The 17,218-nt window shown below is 44.9% G+C and overlaps 1 protein-coding gene across 1 annotated transcript in view; it reads left to right on the top strand.

Moving 5' to 3' along the window:
* Positions 1-7,798, top strand: part of TBX6 (T-box transcription factor 6) — an 89,218-nt gene extending 81,420 nt beyond the window's left edge. Inside the window, exons 7-8 of the mRNA XM_086928973.1 lie at positions 3,575-3,851; positions 7,369-7,798. Of these exons, the coding sequence (XP_086785099.1) occupies positions 3,575-3,851; positions 7,369-7,798 (707 nt within the window). The remainder of the gene's footprint in view (positions 1-3,574; positions 3,852-7,368) is intronic.
* Positions 7,799-17,218: the final 9,420 nt, after the last annotated feature.

Below are 17,218 nucleotides of genomic sequence, written 5' to 3'. Positions count from 1 at the left end.
CAACGGAAAATGCAAACACAGGGGGCTACCTGAGCGCGGAGATGGACAAAACACCATTCAAATTCTGTGACAATTTCCACCACAAATACGCCTACAAGGACCAGCATCCAGTCTGCAACCTCTGCCTGCCGCTCGACCATAACAGCGAGGACTGCAACACGTGCTCGGCGTTTACACCGAAAACCCTCAGAGTAAGAGAGTGGCAGAGAAGGGCAAACTACACCATGCAGGGGCAAGGGCCACCTCCATCCCTCCGAGACTTGGGCCTCTCCAGTGGAGAAGAGGACAATATCACCGAAGGACCGGTGGACTGCACAGTCGTCGAAGTCTATAAGAAAACGTCGAAGGAGGTAAGAGAGTCGTCGACCCCCAGACACTCGAACAACACTCGTAAGAGTGAAGCAAAGTCCTCAAAGGGAGCATTGCCGTTGAAGCTCTTGATGAAAGCAACAGCTCCCAAAGACAAGCAGCCCAGCGGATCCTTCGAAAAAGGAATCCCAGACGTTGAAAAACCCAAGAAAATTCAAGGCCGTCGAAGAATGCCCTCAAAAAGGACACCTTGATGCCGAGAAAGGAAGGGCCAACCACGACTTAGATGTCGACGACCTTGAAGCGAAGCGCTCAAACTCTCGACGCAGAACAAGCTGCCTAGATGGAGAGGAAGAAAAGGAGGCTCTAGGCCGAAATGGCGAGCATCCTACAACTCAGAAAGGACTTCGATGAGAGGATGAGCCAGTACACCATCCCATCGAAGTCCGTGGCCGCAGCCGAAGGGGGCGACGTGGACCCTGAGCCACCAAAAATGCCTCAACCGGTCGAGGAATAGGAGGAAGAAGCCCTTTATTACTTTGAGGGCGAAGGCGAGGAGGATCAGCAAACCTACCAGGACTCGACGTCCTCGGAGGCGCAAGACTTGGAGTGGCATGACCTTGACGCCGAAATACCGATTGACGCCGAAATACCGGAAAGAGTAGACACATACCCTTCAAGGCCTTCACTGCCGGACGATATAGGGATCTATAATATGGTGGTAAAAAAGGCTGCAAAGACATATCGAGTGAAGTTGGAGAAGCCCAAGGCTTGTTTTCTCCAAGAAACTCTGCTACCTACACTAACAAGGAGTCAATTCCTGCCCATGCTGGACCAGGGCAGGGAAGCCGTCAGTGAGCAAGCTGTATGTAAATCAGTGACCCCGAGGACAGAAAAGAAGTACACTCCTCAAAGGACCCTGCATACATTCAGGGAACAGTGCCAGCTGATTCAATAATAACATCAACAGCTAGGAAAAGGGCCAATGTATCCACAAATGCCAGACCACCTCCAGACAAGGAGAGTAGAAGAATGGACCTCATGGGGAGGAATGTGGAGCGGAGTGCGGCGATTCAATGGGGCATCTCAAACTCTTACGCCCTAATCAACAGGCATGCATACCAACACTGGGAGGAGGTGGGACAACTCCTGAAGCATCTGCCAGAACAGTATCAGCAAAGGGCAGCCCAACTGGTAGAGGAAGGAAAAAACATGGCTAACACATGTTTGAAGTCGGCCTTGGATGCTGCTGAGACATCCAGCAGGCAGATAATGATTGGGGTGACAGAGAGAAGGCATGCATGGCTTAGGATTTCAGGCTTCAAGCCGGAGGTACAGAACAACATCCTTAACATGCCGTTCAACGGACAGCGAATTTTTGGAACACCAGTTGACAACAAGTTAACTCAGCTCAAAAAGGACAACGAGACAGCAAGGTCCATGGGAGCACTACCATTCAGAAGGATGACAAGGGGTACACCCTCAAGAAGACCAGCAGGTAGGGGAGGCAACCAACCTGGTAAATCGCACCAAGCCTTCCAACAAGGTTATCAAGGAAACATAAGGCAAAACCAAAACCTGATTTTAGAAAACAGACAATTCCTAGAACATATAACACCAGTAGGAGGCAAGATAAAGGACTTACTCCAAGAATGGAAAAAGGTCACAACAGACAAATGGATATTAAACATCATACAATACGGCTACTGAATAGAGCTAGAAAAATAACCTCCAAACTAGAGACCAAACAACAAGGTGCACTCGGCAAAGGAACTTTTGCTCTTGCTCCTAGAGGTGCAGGAACGGCTCAGCAAGGAGGCAATAGAGATAGTGCCGTACAAGGAAAGAAACAAGGGGGTTTACTCCAAATACTTCCTCATACCAAAAGAGGACGAAACACTAAGACCTATTCTAGATCTAAGATTCTTAAACAAGTTCATAAGGAAACAAAGATTCAAAATGACATCTCTGCAGGAAGTAATACTTCAGATACAAGAGGGGGATTCCATGGCGACAATAGACTTAAAAGACGCGTACTTACACATCCCCATCAACGAAAAACACAAAGGCCTACTAAGGTTTGTTATCAACCAAACTGACTGCCAGTTCACAATACTAGCATTTGGACTCCAATACACACCAAGGGTGTTTACAAAATGCCTAGCAGCGGTAGCAGCATACCTAAAGAAGCAAGGAATACATGTATACCTCTAGCTCGTCGACTGGCTCCTAAAAGTAAGTTCTTACAGACAATGCAAACAACACATCCAGCAGGTCATATTAACGCTAATCGAACTGGGGTTCTCAATCCATTGGGGAAAGTCTTCAATAGAACCAGAACAGGTGAAGATATTCTATGGGGCAGAGATCAACACCAGATAGGGCAAGGTGTTCCCCAGCACAAAGAGAAATTTGGCAATACTGAAAGAAACACGTCTTTACCACAAGGGGCAAGCTCTAACAGTGAGGACAGTAAGCAAACTAATGGGATTGACGGTGTCATGCATACACCTGATACCAAATATTCGCCTTCACATGAGATCATTCCAAGAATGGATAGAACAGCCTGGTCACAGGCAATAGGAAGATGGGAAGATCTAGTGGTTGTCACGCATGCAGTGCATCAGGAAATAGCGTGGTGGAACAAGGAAGACATATCACAGGGGAAACTATTCACACAGCCAACTCCAACAGTGACCATCACGTACGATGAGTGTCCTGCAAGCAATGCTTGCCCAGAGTCAATTTTCCACCTGCTATTTATTCTTCTGCCCCTAGTATAAAAATCTGCGGCCAAAGTGGATTGTGCCACTATGTAGATTGGTAGGACCTGGGCATTACTTGGAAATAATAGCCACTGACATGAGTAGGGTGGTGGTATTCGGTCTGGCCAGATTTTGGCATGCATTATGGATCAACGTTCCAAATGTATTTCATAGTTTCCCAAATCCTTGTATGGGGCTATTTTTATTGATTTTAAATCTGCATTGCTTTTATCTATGCTGTATTCTGTATTTTGTATACTGTTTTTATTGTTTGCATTATTTTTACATTGTTTGGCACTTTGCACTTGATAAGATACTTTTGATCGAAAATAAAGTATTTTGATGATAATGATGAAAACATTTTTATATTCATTACAAATAAATTGCTTGAAATACATGAACCTGCCCACCTATACAGACTATTGACATCTCAAGTTGGTAACCGATGATATGCAATCAAAAGAATAAAATATATAAAGCTGCCTCTTGTTTCTTCCCAGAATATAAACAGGTGCGCTTGTCTGGGCCATGTGATTCCACATTGGAAGAGGAGATGGGAGTACGGCCCCTGGACCTGGTCATGCAGCTTCCCAGCCCTGACTGCTCCTTCCATCCCATTTCTCCACCTGCCACTCCCTCTCCAGCCACTCCTTTTCCTCATGTGCAAGAGAGCCAGCCTCAGGAAATAGGAGTACCTGCAAGCGCTGAGGACTACTTGCAGCACCCTGCTGCATTCCATGGGATGCAAACTACAAAAGAAAGCAGCATTTTTTCCAGGTATGATATATAACATAAGCATTCACAAACATTTTCCCAGGGGCCATAAAGTATGGTCTGAGGTGTGGCCGTCAACAACAATGATGCCCGCATCGGTCCCTGCTGGGAGTTGTAATGTGGGCACAGGGGAGCAAACAGTGAGTCTTAGAGTTATTTTGATGTTTTTGCAGCGTGAATCTTTTCTGGATTCATGTGCTGTGCATTATTCCTCCATCTAGTGGTTGGGTCCAGAACTCTCCTCTTATAGTAGTCTATTTTCTCTTTACTCTTTATTTTTTGTTGAGTGTCAAGTGTCATCACAATTTGGTGATTGTTCCAGCCTTATCCTGATGTCAGATGCTCATCCCAGAAGCCTCTGCGCAAGGTTGCCATCTTCAGATTCTTTTTTCCGTTGTTGAGTCTAAAAACATTACTGAAGCATCATTAATTTTCATAAGAGAGAAGAGTAAAACGAAGGATCGTGGAAGAAAAAGTCAAAATTCCAGAGGAAAAACAAAAATCTCAGCAGTCGCAAAGAAAGGGGCTTTGTTTGAAAGAATCCACCGATTTCTACAGAGAGGCACCAAAGAAGTAAGTGCAGCATGAGGGCGGCCAACAACAGAAGGGCGGAAAATACCTGGGTGAGGTCCCCTGCTCTGAGTGACATGGAGAACACACCCTTCCACTTCTGCCTGGAGTGCCACCACATGTTTGCCCAGAAAGACAACCACCAGGTGTGTAATCTCTGAATATCGCGAGACCACCACATTGAGGGCTGCAAGGCTTGTGCAGGGTTCAAGCCCAAAACACTAAGGGCAAGGGAGAAGCAAAGGCAGACACACCATGCCATGAGGGACAGAAGAAAACTCTGTTACTGAGGGACCTCGGACTGTCAAGTGAGTAGGAAGAGGACAACATCGCAGAGGGAGAGGGACCGGACAATAAAAAGGAGGTAATCAATGTCGAGCGAGAGCACACAACACACAAGGAAAAGCAGGCACAGGCAATGCTAAAGAAACAAAGTGTGGGGAAGTCTAGAACAATGGACTCTAGAGCCCAAAAGGCTGCCTCGGAGCTAAAAGGTTCGCCAATCAAAGAAATTCGAGGTCAAAAGAACCCCTCTGATCTGACAGCAAGTATACTGCAAGCAGGCAAGCCTCAGAAAAGAACGTTGGCATCTAAAGATGACCAACGTTGAGAGAAAAATAAGAAGGAAGCAGCCGAAACACTTGCATACGAGACCTCGACACCGAAAAAGAGCAGCAGACAAGTACGGTGTCCAGTTGAAGAAGGAAATATCGCAGACATGCTTTCTTCTAGAGACACTACTACCCTCACAGAGTAAGAACCAGTACTTGTCAAGCTTCCTAGCATCCAAGTTCAGTGGAGAGAAGTCTTCGAAAGCCAGAAACTTGCAGGTCAGTGACACTCAGGGTCGAGAGGAAATATAGGCTCTCCTTGAAGGACCCTGCATACATATTAGGTAATGCGCTAGGGGACTCCAGCATTGTGACCACCACAAGGAAAAGAGCGAAAGAACCAACTACTTCTGGACCAGCCCCAGATAAAGAAGGCAATGAAAATTGTTGGGAGGAAGATTGAGAGTGGCGCTGCAACACAGTGCCACATTACAAATTCCAATGCCCTGATTAATAGATATGCCCAACTACACTTGGAGGAGGTAGCAGAACTAATGAAACATTTGCCAGAGCAGTATAAAAAAAGAGCGACCGCCCTCATGGAGCAAGAGAAGAACATGGATAATTCTTACTTAAAGTCTGTGCTAGACACTGCAGACACGATTCAGAAAAGGGGGTGGTGATGAACAGAGTGTCTGAATTAAGCAGACCACTCTTACCCAGTCCAAAGATCAGGGCTTGATCCATCACCGTTATTTATCTCACTGCACCATCCCAGCTCAGAACCTGGCTATATGCAAATCAGTCTGTCCCTGGCCCAGTGCATCATGGGAACAGGGCAGACTAAACTACCAAGCCAATTCTTCACCAGAAAGGAGACAAGCTACCGGGGACCGGTTTCTGGCATTTCAGCCGTCTTCGGCCCGGCTTGCTTGAATCCTGATGGTGCAGTGAGTTAATTCAGACATTCTGTTCATCACCACCCCCCTTTTCTGAATCATTGATTCCTATGGGCTTCAAGGCCCATAGGAATCAATGGGCATTACCGACTCGGTATTTACCGATTCGGTAAATACCGATTTTTACAGATTCGGTAATTCAATTACCGAATTTACCTAAATCTCCCTCCTTCAATTTTACCGATTCATAAATACCGAATCGGTAAAATTCGGTATTTATGAGTCGGTAAAATATACTTACCTACATCTGGCCCATAGACACAGGAAAGTTGATAGGAGCCCTCCAGTTCAAAGGGCAACAGATAAGAGAAGTCACACCTACAAGAAGACCGGCCAAATTGCCCCAATCCAACAGGGCTTCCAATTAGACAAGCCACGCACAGATGCCATCACAACAATAGCAATATCAAGCGCCACAGAGAGAGAACCTTCGCAGAATAGCGAGAGGCAGAGGACAGCTGCATACTATGAGATATACTGTGTTATGCTGTATCTGATTTGCTATCCATCTACCACACCTTTGAGTAAGACTTCTCTGCTTGCTATGCTACCACATGGTCAGAGGCCTCATAAAAGACAGCTGTTTAATGAGGTAGAGTGCACCGCCACTGCTCTCCGTGGTTCTATGGCCTCATGGTCCCCACATTCCAGATGGAAAAAGAGACCATCAACATGGCACATAGTCCTGTCGACTTTAAAAGCATCGCATGCATGAGTGGAAGCCATGCCACCAGAAAACCACACCATCAGATAACTTTGTAACTACCAACGCATATGGATAACACAACCCACCACCACTCCATGCGGGTGGATAGCATTTATTTAATTTATATTTCATTAATAGAATTAATGTAGTGCATTACTGAACCACTGGTTAATGAAGCACTGTATACAAGACATAAAAGACACCGCAAGAGAATTATTCATTGTACAATTTACTTAAAAAACACAGTTCAAGTGAAGTTACGAAACCACCGAACTTTGCCTGTCATGGTTGTATTTCACAACAGCATGCATACCATAATTCACACACCAAATGCAGTGATCATACCCTCTCCCTTGAGGCGACTTATGAACAATATTCAAAAATAAAACTATTCCAGTATTTTAGTCCTGCAGACCCCTACAACTAATGTCACCAAATGTCAACTTTCTTTTTTCCAGAACAGAGATTACTGTAGTCGCTGCCTTCCGGTTTGGTCATGCGAGTGCCACATTACACAAACTGTCCAGCCATATGAATACCGTTAAAGTGCCTGGTTCTGCAAGATTCCTTCTATTGTAAAGTTTAGATGCACATTTATGTTTAAATAGAATCTGCATTTGCCTTTTTTTATTTTATGTTCTTTAGGTATAGATTAGCTTGCTGAATGATGTAATGAGGATTGAAAACTCTTGTACCACTACAAATGTTTGACTCCACTTCTCCATTTCTTACAGACCTGCTGGTGATGTGCCCCAGGAAAGCAACATAGGGAAATCTGAATCACTCAACATGGCTTACCTCGGGCCTGAAGACCCAGTCGAGCCAGAAACCAGCCCCTCAGCCGAGATCTCCCATGACTTCCGTACTCAACCTTCTACCAACTACTCCACCTGCTACAGCTTTGATTTCAACTCGCTAGTGGGCCATGGAGGAGCTGACTTCTCAACAATGAGCTATGGCCCCCGCCTGGAGGAGGGCCCACTGGCAGTCCGGGGTGTGGCAGGTGGGCCGGCCTTCCCTCACAGCAGCGACCTACGCTTTCCGGCTTTTATGCAGAACTCTTGCAGTTCCTATGCCCTGCCCTTCCCAAGTGCTCAATTATCCCGCGCGTACAGCACCCAGACTGCCACGGCCTACCTGGACACCGACAAATCAATTTTTTAACTAAGAATGATCCCAAAGATGGTGGTCTGCAGCACAGACACTTCACATACCACTTTTGATTCCAACAGACTCCACAGCTCTTTCGGATTCAGCAGAGACCATGGTATAGTATGAAGAGGCTGCATTCCCCTTTCTACATCTTCTAAGCTTCGGCAGTGATCACTGCAAACCGGACAGGACAATGCTGCTCTGGTGCATACTGCCCGTGTGGGTAGAACACAGGTTGCTGTGCTCTGTCATTGGGAGATAACAGAGAAATTCTAAATCCAAAAGTCTCTTATCCCTTGCTTAAATATTTTTTTATTCAAGCGTGCCTGTTTGCAGATCAAAGATATAGCCCACAAATTTAGAATAGGGCAGTGGTCTGACCAACTGCCAAAGGCTACAGGAACAGAGTAGACGTCTCACTGGTCCCGTGTTATTTCTCTACCTCTCATTAAGATTATGCGTGACTTCAGGAAAGTCCCTTTAGCTCGTTATGTCACTGTCCAACTCCAGCCAGACCTGTCCAACACCAGCTCTGCAATTTCAGGAAAACCCATTCACCTCATGGTGCCTTGGTCTCCCTCCAGCTCTACAAATGACCCCTCTCACTCTCTGACCTATCCTAGAAGCGGTTGCTTGCACTTCCCAGCCACCCCCAGTTTACAATCTATTAGAATTTCTCTCCTATCCTCTTCTTACTTCCCTATTTATCTGAACAGATTGCCTGTGTTTTTTATAGTTAAAATAAAAGAGATGTAATTACTGAAAATTAAAACAAGTGCTCGGACTTTTTCTTAAGAACTGTTGTCTTGGTTTTTCAAATGGACGTATTGCATTGACACTACATATACAGTCAGTGAAAGCAACTAATAACTAACTAGGTTCAAATAAGAAAGAAAGTCAACATACACAAAGTTAAACAGAAGGGGCAGAGTGAAAGTGAATTTCTATTGATGAGGGAGGAAATTTACAATAACCCAGACAGAAATGCATAAGGAAACATCTGAAATGGTAATGTTGCATACGTTACGTATTTGGTGTAACTCTACAAGGTGTGCTTTCCCACCCATGAGCAAAAGGAACAGAGAATGGATGGAATGCTGAACAAATCGAACATTCACCACCAGTCACAGATCTGGGTTTAATCCATAGTTTCTTTGCTCACCACGCCAACCAAGTTTGGACCCAGCCATATTGCAAATACATTTTGTCCCTGATCACCTTGGGAAAAGTCCAGCCCAAACTGCCAGGCCAGTTACTCCCTGGACCGGAAACAAGCATCCTGGGACTGGTTTTGGGGTATCACACCTCATTACCCAGGCTAGCTCCGGCCCGCGTCCAGCACCAGCCATGCTGCCCATCCGGACCATACTCCTTTAAAGGTTTGGTCTAGGCATGAACTGTTGACATTTTCCAGGGGAAGCTGCAATCTGCACCCTAATGTAGATCCTAGCGCTATTAAACAAGGTGAAGCTGGCCAAGTTGGCAATTATAAAGACACTAAGACAAAAACTCTGTCTAACACTCATATTCCAACCAAGGGGCCCACTATTAACGCATACCTAATACATTGTCAATCTCTCCCTAAACACAGAGATGACATTTGGCTCACATTTGAATCCAAGACTCTTGACATCATGTTTCTTACTAAAACTTGGTTGAGGGACTGCTCCAACCCGGATATACTGCAGGCTATTCCAGAAGGCTACAAAATAGTCAAAGCTAACCGGTTAGGCAACATAAGCGGAGGAGGGATTGCTGTAATCTTAAGGAACTACTGGGAAATTTCACATAAAATAATTGATCAGACCAGAGGAATTGAAGAAATGTCCTTCAGCATTAAAATATCCCCCACTTTTGCATGGCAGGTCTACTGGTTTACAGGCCCCCGGACTCTGAGCCATCTGAGGAGATGCTGGAGATGTGCGATTTCATTGCGGATCTCTCATTGAGACACTCGAAGTTCATTGTCCTTGGTGACTTTAATGTTCACATGGACAACGTAAATTGTCCCTTAGCCTCTCAGTTCGCAGACTCCCTAATGGGACTAAACCTCACCCAACTGGTCGCAGTTCCAACCCATAATGGTGGTCATCTACTTTACCTAATTTTTACAAATATCCCAACTTTAAAGGTGGCAGATCCGGTTCCACTTGTTTGGTCAGACCATAGCCTTGTACCATTCACATTCTAATAAAGACCTAGTGAAAAATTAATATGTAGAAAAAAGGAATTGGAGGAAAGTCACCGGCTCTCTCTAATACCCCCCTGCTGTTAACAGGAGAACCCAGCCAAGACGCCTCTTCCTTCAACAATTGGGTGACCACGGCTCTCGATAAAGTGGCCTGATCAAAACTACAAAACAGATTAGAACCAAACCATCTGTCCCCTGGTTTGCAGATGAACTCCTCAAAGAGAAAAGCCTCTGCTAAAAATTGGAACGGATATGGCGCAAAAACTATGACACTAAGACTAAGGACACCTATGTTGCCATGCTCTAATAACTGTGTAACCTTTGTAACGATGTAACCTGTAACTATGATCTGATGCTCATGTAAAGCCCTCTGATAGCTCCGGGTCTAGCCAGCGCTATATAAAACCTTAAAATAAAATAAATAAAATATAGAGCAGCATTAAAACAATTTAAAAAACTCAAATGTCTGGCCATCAGGGACTTTCTTGCTGCTCAAATCACTGCCTCAGACAACTCTTCCAAAGAAGTGTTTAGGATTGTTCAAGGATTCATTAAGCCTGAGGCCATAAAATGTACTATCGCCCCTTTGGCTGCCCTGTGCGCGGACCTTTCCTGTTTTTCTTCAGGATAAAATCCAAGCAATACATTCGGCATTTATTCCTAAAAATAATCCTCCCCCAATCCCACCTAAACAATACAGCTCAGTCGGCTGGTGCAACTTTCACCAATTCAACACTGAAGCCTCTCTTAAACAACTTCTTAAAGTCAAATCAGGATCAACCATCGACTCGTGCCCAGCCAAGTTCTTCACCTCCCTTGCCCCGCTACTAAACCCCCCCTTAAACCAGATATGGAATACCTCCATGAATACAGGCACCTATCCATCTTGTTGGAAAACAGCCTCAGTACAGCCCACCCTAAAGAAAGTAGACGCTGACCCGGCTGAATTAAAAAACTACAGGCTGATCTCCCTCTTACCAGCTCCGGATAAAATACTGGAAAAGGAAGTGCAGAAACAACTTGCAACATACCTTGAATCGAACAACCTTCTGCATGACTCCCAGTCTGGATTCAAGGCCAGCTATAGCACTGAGACAGCTCTACTGGAAATGGCAGAAACGATTTGAGAATCTCTGGATCGCGGCAACCATTCTATGTTAGTGTTGCTGGATTTGTCCGCAGCATTTGACACTGTCTCACACCTGATCCTACTGGAGAAGCTTGAGCAGCTGGGCATAGGGGACATTGTCCTGAAATGGTTCCGCTCCTTTCTCGAGGGACGATCCCAGAAAATCTGTCTACGTCCTCATGTCTCCACCACCCGGCCACTCATATGTGGAGACCCACAGGGTTCGGCTCTCAGCCCAACCCTTTTTAATATCTACCTCGCCCCACTTACCTCAATCATTGAGCATCATGTTGTCAAAGTGGTCTACGCTGACGACAACCAGCTAGTATTTTCCTTTAAGGACCACTCAGAAGCTGCTTTTATTACCTTTAGACAGTGTATGATCAACATATCATCCTGGATAACAGACAACTGCTTAAAGTTCAATACGGACAAAACTGAGCTTTTGTTCTTTAATCAGCCATCACCCCCTAAAGCCGAACTGTGGTGGCCTGTGGAACTGAGTCCTCCCCCTACACCAGTCCAGTTGGTGAGAAACCTAGGATTCAAATTTGACTCTGCCCTCTCAGGGAAGGCCCAGATAGGCCAAGCATCATCGGCATGCTTCTGGAAGCTGAAAACCCTAAAGAGATTTCTCTACCTCTTACCAATGGACTGCAGAAAAACAGTGGTGCATACACTAATTACCTCACAACTGGACTATGTGAACAGTCTTAATTTGGGTCTCCCAGACTATCTCATTAACCACTTCCCTGCTAATGACAAGGTCAACTCGTCATGGGTTTTACCTGCCCTGTGCTTATGACGAGTTGACCTTGTCATGAACAATGGGAAACAATGATCTGCAGCACCCAGCGGGAAAACCCCTTAGCAGCCAAGGTGTTAAAAAGCTGCAGGTCATTCAAAATGCAGCCGCCAGGCTCATTAGAAATGTACCTTTTCATCATTACAATATCTCTACATCTACGTAGCCTACATTGGCTGTCTGTCCAAAAGCAGTTCAAGATCAAGGCTCTGACCTTGGCTTTTAGGTCCACGAATGACATTGGTCCTAATTACCTAAAACTAAGACTTCCCAAATAGACCCAAAACAGGACTCTGAGATCGAATTTCCAGAGATTTCTTTCTAGTCCACGTTTAAAAAAAACTAGACTAGGTGGTTGCTCTTTCTCTGTCACAACCGCCTCTCTCTGGAATTCCACGCCGGAATATCTCCGGAAGGCCAACTCTGAATTGATATTTAGGAAGAATCTTAAATACTGGCTTTTTAGTCTACCCTAGACCCTCCCTTCTCATACTTACTCTCCAGACCTTTCACTCACTTAACTCGCTGAATACACCAGGACACCTCCGTTGGAGGTAGCTGTTACGCTTTACAAAATGCAATAATAATAATAATAGCTTGAATTCAGTGACATAGTGAACAAGGTATACCCTCCCACTTAGGACGACAAAAGCAAAAGAACAGAGGATGGCATGGATGAAGTTGGTTCAATGCACCAGCGATGAATGTGAAAGACAGGCTTTGCAGCATGAATCCTTTTCTGGATTCACATTCTGAGGATTATTCTGCCATGCAGTGGTTGGGTCCCTAATTGCCTCTGTTTCACTTTCATGGGCGTCGTCGACCACCATTTGGTGTTACGTCTATCCCTTGTGTGACGTCAGATGGCGCCCTTGAAGTTCCTGTGCGTTGTCGCCATCTTCAGATTCTTTTTCTCCCATGTAGGATAGGGAAGCAAGGGCAGAGTCTCCAAATTTTTGGACAGAAGTCCCAATAAAGCATGAAATTTAGGCTTAGAAACGGTTTAGCATTGATTGAGAAGGTATGGAAGAGGGGGACCTCCGTCCACGAATTCCGACGGGGGACCCCGTTGCAACAGCTTAACTAGGCATGTGAACTAAGAAGGAGGCAAGGTAGGGTTGATGGAAAATACCCCTTTAAAGTTTTGCCCTAATTATCACCACACATTCGCACGATGCGATCCGCATGAGGTCTGTAACCTCTGCCTACCAAGGGACAACAGGGACAAGGTCTCGAGGTCTGGAACATATTCATGTCAAAAACTTTTAGGGCACGGCTAAAAGAGAGGGAGGAAAATCATGCAGCAATGTTCCGCAGTTAGAAGCAGCAGGTGTAACTGAAGGACTTGGGCCTCTCAAGCGATAAAGACGAACAAGGTGCGGCTACAGAGTCAACCCACAACAGTCAGACTTCGAGATCCTCGAGGGGGAAGCCGAGAAGAGACGTGCCGCTATGATGATTTCCAAGGACGTCGAAAAAAGACCTGAGAAGGTAACTAAAATTCCTCACCCTTTAGATACAAAGGCGCCTGAAAGGAAGGTGCAGAAGGGAGCCCAGGCATCGAAAAAGACAATAACTGAGAGTCAGCCATGGCCAAATGAACAGCATGGATCCCATGACAGGGATACTGACAAGGGGAAGATGTTGAAAGCGATAAAAACCTGTTCCGGTTGAGAGGTCTCGTAGGATAACCTCAAACCTTCATGGACAGAAACCACCACGCCTAGAAAAACTAACTAAAGGCATCAAAAGGGCCCTTGAGGTGGAGCAGAAAAGAAGATGTCTATAAGCAGAAATGGTGAGATTCCCTCAATGTATAAAGGGGTTCGATAAGGCATTACAGGAATATAGAACTCCTTCAAAACTGTCCACAGGCTTGAGGCCAAGGAAGAAGAGAATGTTCTTTTAACACTTCCAACCCCCAAACCTCACGAGGAGGAAGTAGAAGAAGAACTTGACATCCCAGAGGAGAAAGAAGCAACAGGGGCTTTCGAGGAAGAGTGGAATGGCCTCGACACAGAGAGCCCCGAAAAGGATGTCTGTAGTTACCCCTCTAAGACTTCGCCACCAGACCACATTGCCCTTTATAACAGCATCATTAAAAGAACAGCTGATACTTTCAAGGTCCCCTGAGAGGAGGAGAAAGAAGACTCATGTTTTCTCCTGAAAATATTAATTATATTCATAAAAGGCACCCAATACCTCCCAATGCTACCAAGCATACTGGACCAGGGCAAGGAGGCTTTCAAGGAGCCAGCCTCAAAAAAAGGGAGTGACACCAAGGGTCGAGAAGAAACACAGACTCTCCACAAAAGACCCCAAATGTATTCAGGGGAACAGAGTGGCAGGCTCCATCATTGTCACCAAAGCAAAGAGAAGGAGCAACGCTCATTCCTCCACTGGTCCATCCCCCAAAAAGGAAAGTAAAAGAATGGACATGGTAGGGAGGAAAATGGAGTGGGAGGCAGCAACCCAATTGCACATCACTAATTCTAATTGTTCTCAACGGGTATGGTCACCATCAATGGGACGACGTCGAGGAGATTATGAACAAGCTCCCTGAAGATGGCTAAATCAATAATACAGAAGAGGAAAACAGCAAATATCTGTCTAATGTCAGCTCTAGCTGCAGCTACTACAGACAGGAGACAAATGTGCACACGACCCTCAGAAGGCATGCTTGGTTTAGAATTTCAGGATTCAAACAAGAAGTGAAAATAACTATAAATAATAAGCTCTTCACAGAGACGCCTTGTTTGGACGCGAAGTAGATAACAAATAAAAAGGACAACAAGATGGCTAAAGGCAATGGGGGATTTGCAATATAGGGGCACCTTCAAAGGGGGAGGAAGTCATCTCAGAAGGCCCACAGGAAGGACAGGACAACAACAACAGGCACAAGGCGGCAGACAGCAGTCTAGCCAACAGTCTGGATACCAATCCTGGCAGCAACAACCAGGACTGTCTTTTGGTGAAAGAGGAAGAACCAGAGGACAACCCTCAAGAGGGGAGGAGCAGGCTCTAAGTGACTTGAACACAGAAAAGGACCCCCACACAACACCAGTGGGAGGCAGAATAGCGCATTACCCTCAAGAATGGGAAAATGTACCCACAGACAGTTGGATTTCAAACATAGTATGCCACATCTATTGTATAGAATTAACAAGCAATCCCCCACCAAAGAAGAAAAAGTTCCACAAAAAAAGAACTTTTCAAATTAAAGGAGGACATAAAAAACTCCTACAAAAACAGACAATAGGGAAGGTACCAACAAAGAAGCACCACAATTGAAACTACTCACCTTATTTCTTGGTACCAGAGCAGGATCTCACATTAAGACTAATCTTGGGTATCAGATTCATAAACTAATTCATTTGTACGCAGCATTTCAAAATGACAAGTCTAAAAGAGTTAATTCCACTGCTACAAAAAGGGGACTACTTGGCAACAATAGACTTAAAAGATGCTTATCTGCACATCCCCATGAATCAAGGACACGAAAAATCCTCAGATTCATCGACAAGAACACACACTACCAATTCAAAGTCTTGCCCTTTGGAATAAAATCAGCACCCAGAGTTTTCAGAAAGTGCTTAGTGGCAGCATCCTTAAGAAGGAAGGGAATCCATGTCTATCCCTATCTAGATGACTGATGAAGTCAAACTCAAAGCAAAAATGTTACAAACACATTCAGAAGATGACCACAATGCTGCAAAGATTCGGTTTCTCCATAAACCTAAAAAAATCATCACCAAACCCAGAGCAGGAAATTCTTATATAGGAGTAAGACTGATAACTACTGACAAAGATACTGAGGAATTACTAGATAATATGTTCTGCTTTGGCTTGCTGATGAGTGTGGAAGGACCAATTCATTCAGTAGGTCACACTCTTGATAAAGTCAATATTCTGAACTTAAAATTCATAGAGACTCTCAACGTGATCTGGTCTGATCATAACATTGTAATTTTGCCAGCTCGATTATATTTAATAGCATCCCTAACTATGTCACTGGTAACACAAAAATCACCAGTCCATGGCATAAATTACAAGAAGCTGACCTAAGATCTTCTTTATTAGAATCAAGACTGATTTTAGCTAGGACTATAACAAATGGCTGCAATCTGCATTTAATTCTCTTGTACTTACTAAATCAAGATTATCTAAAAGAGTAACAACTTCAGCCCCATGGTTTAATGATAATCTGCAAGCCTGCAGGCAACTCTGCCGAAGGCAAGAAAGGGTGTGGAGGAAAGAATGCAGCTTAGATGGAAAAGAAAAAGAAAAACAATGCTTAGCAATCAATCAATCAATCAATCAAAGGCATTTATAGAGCGCACTACTTACCCGGAGGATCTCAAGGCGCTGGGGGGGGGGGGGGGGGGGTGGTGCTGCTACTGCTCGAACTGCCAGGTCTTGAGCTTCTTCCTGAAGGAGAGGTGGTCTTGGGTCAGGCGCAGGTCGGACGGGAGGGAGTTCCAGGTCTTGGCGGCCAGGTAGGAGAAGTACCTTCCTCCTGTTGTCGTTCTTCGGATGCGGGGGACGGCGGCGAGGGCGTGACTGGCTGATCGTAGATGGCGTTTGGGAGCGTAGAAGTTGATGCGGTTGTTGAGGTAGCTCGGGCCTTGATCGTGTAGGGCTTTGTGTGCGTGGGTGAGGAGACGGAAGGTGATTCTTTTGTTGACGGGGAGCCAATGCAAGTCTCTCAGATGTCCGGAGATGTGGCTGTGTCGTGGGATGTCGAGGATGAGTCTGGCTGAGGTGTTCTGGATCCGCTGGAGTCTCTTCTGGAGCTTGGCGGTGGTTCCGGCGTAGAGGGCGTTGCCGTAGTCCAGTCGGCTGGTGACGAGCAAGATATAAACTACTTATTATTGAGGCTAAATCAGACTATTTCACACAAAAAATCACACTAGCGAAAAACTCATCCAAGGAGCTTTTTCACACAGTTAAAAAAATCTTATCTGTGCACCAGTTTTCAAGTAAATTGGACACAATCAGGACTTTTGTAATTCATTAGCAATCTTTTTTCAAAAGAAGGTTAAGGCTATCTATGACGTATTTGTTGCTTTTAGCTTCAACTAACAAGACTTCTACTGTTTTTAAAGAATCTGTTTGTCCAACAATGGAACAAGTAAAGAATCTAACTCTCATTGCAAAGTCAGGTTCTCCAGCAGACCTATGTTCACCATCTCATTTCAAAATACTTTATTCGGTTTACATGATAGAAAACCATAAAAAGTTACAATTCATCTTAAAAATGTACAAAATACAGGTATACATATCTAGACATACTGTACAGAATATCCC

The sequence above is a fragment of the Lissotriton vulgaris genome, chromosome 7 (assembly GCF_964263255.1).
Source record: "Lissotriton vulgaris chromosome 7, aLisVul1.2, whole genome shotgun sequence".
Lineage (NCBI taxonomy): Eukaryota > Metazoa > Chordata > Amphibia > Caudata > Salamandridae > Lissotriton > Lissotriton vulgaris.
Note: the sequence above shows the minus strand (reverse complement) of the source record. Positions and strands in the feature narration are given on the sequence as shown.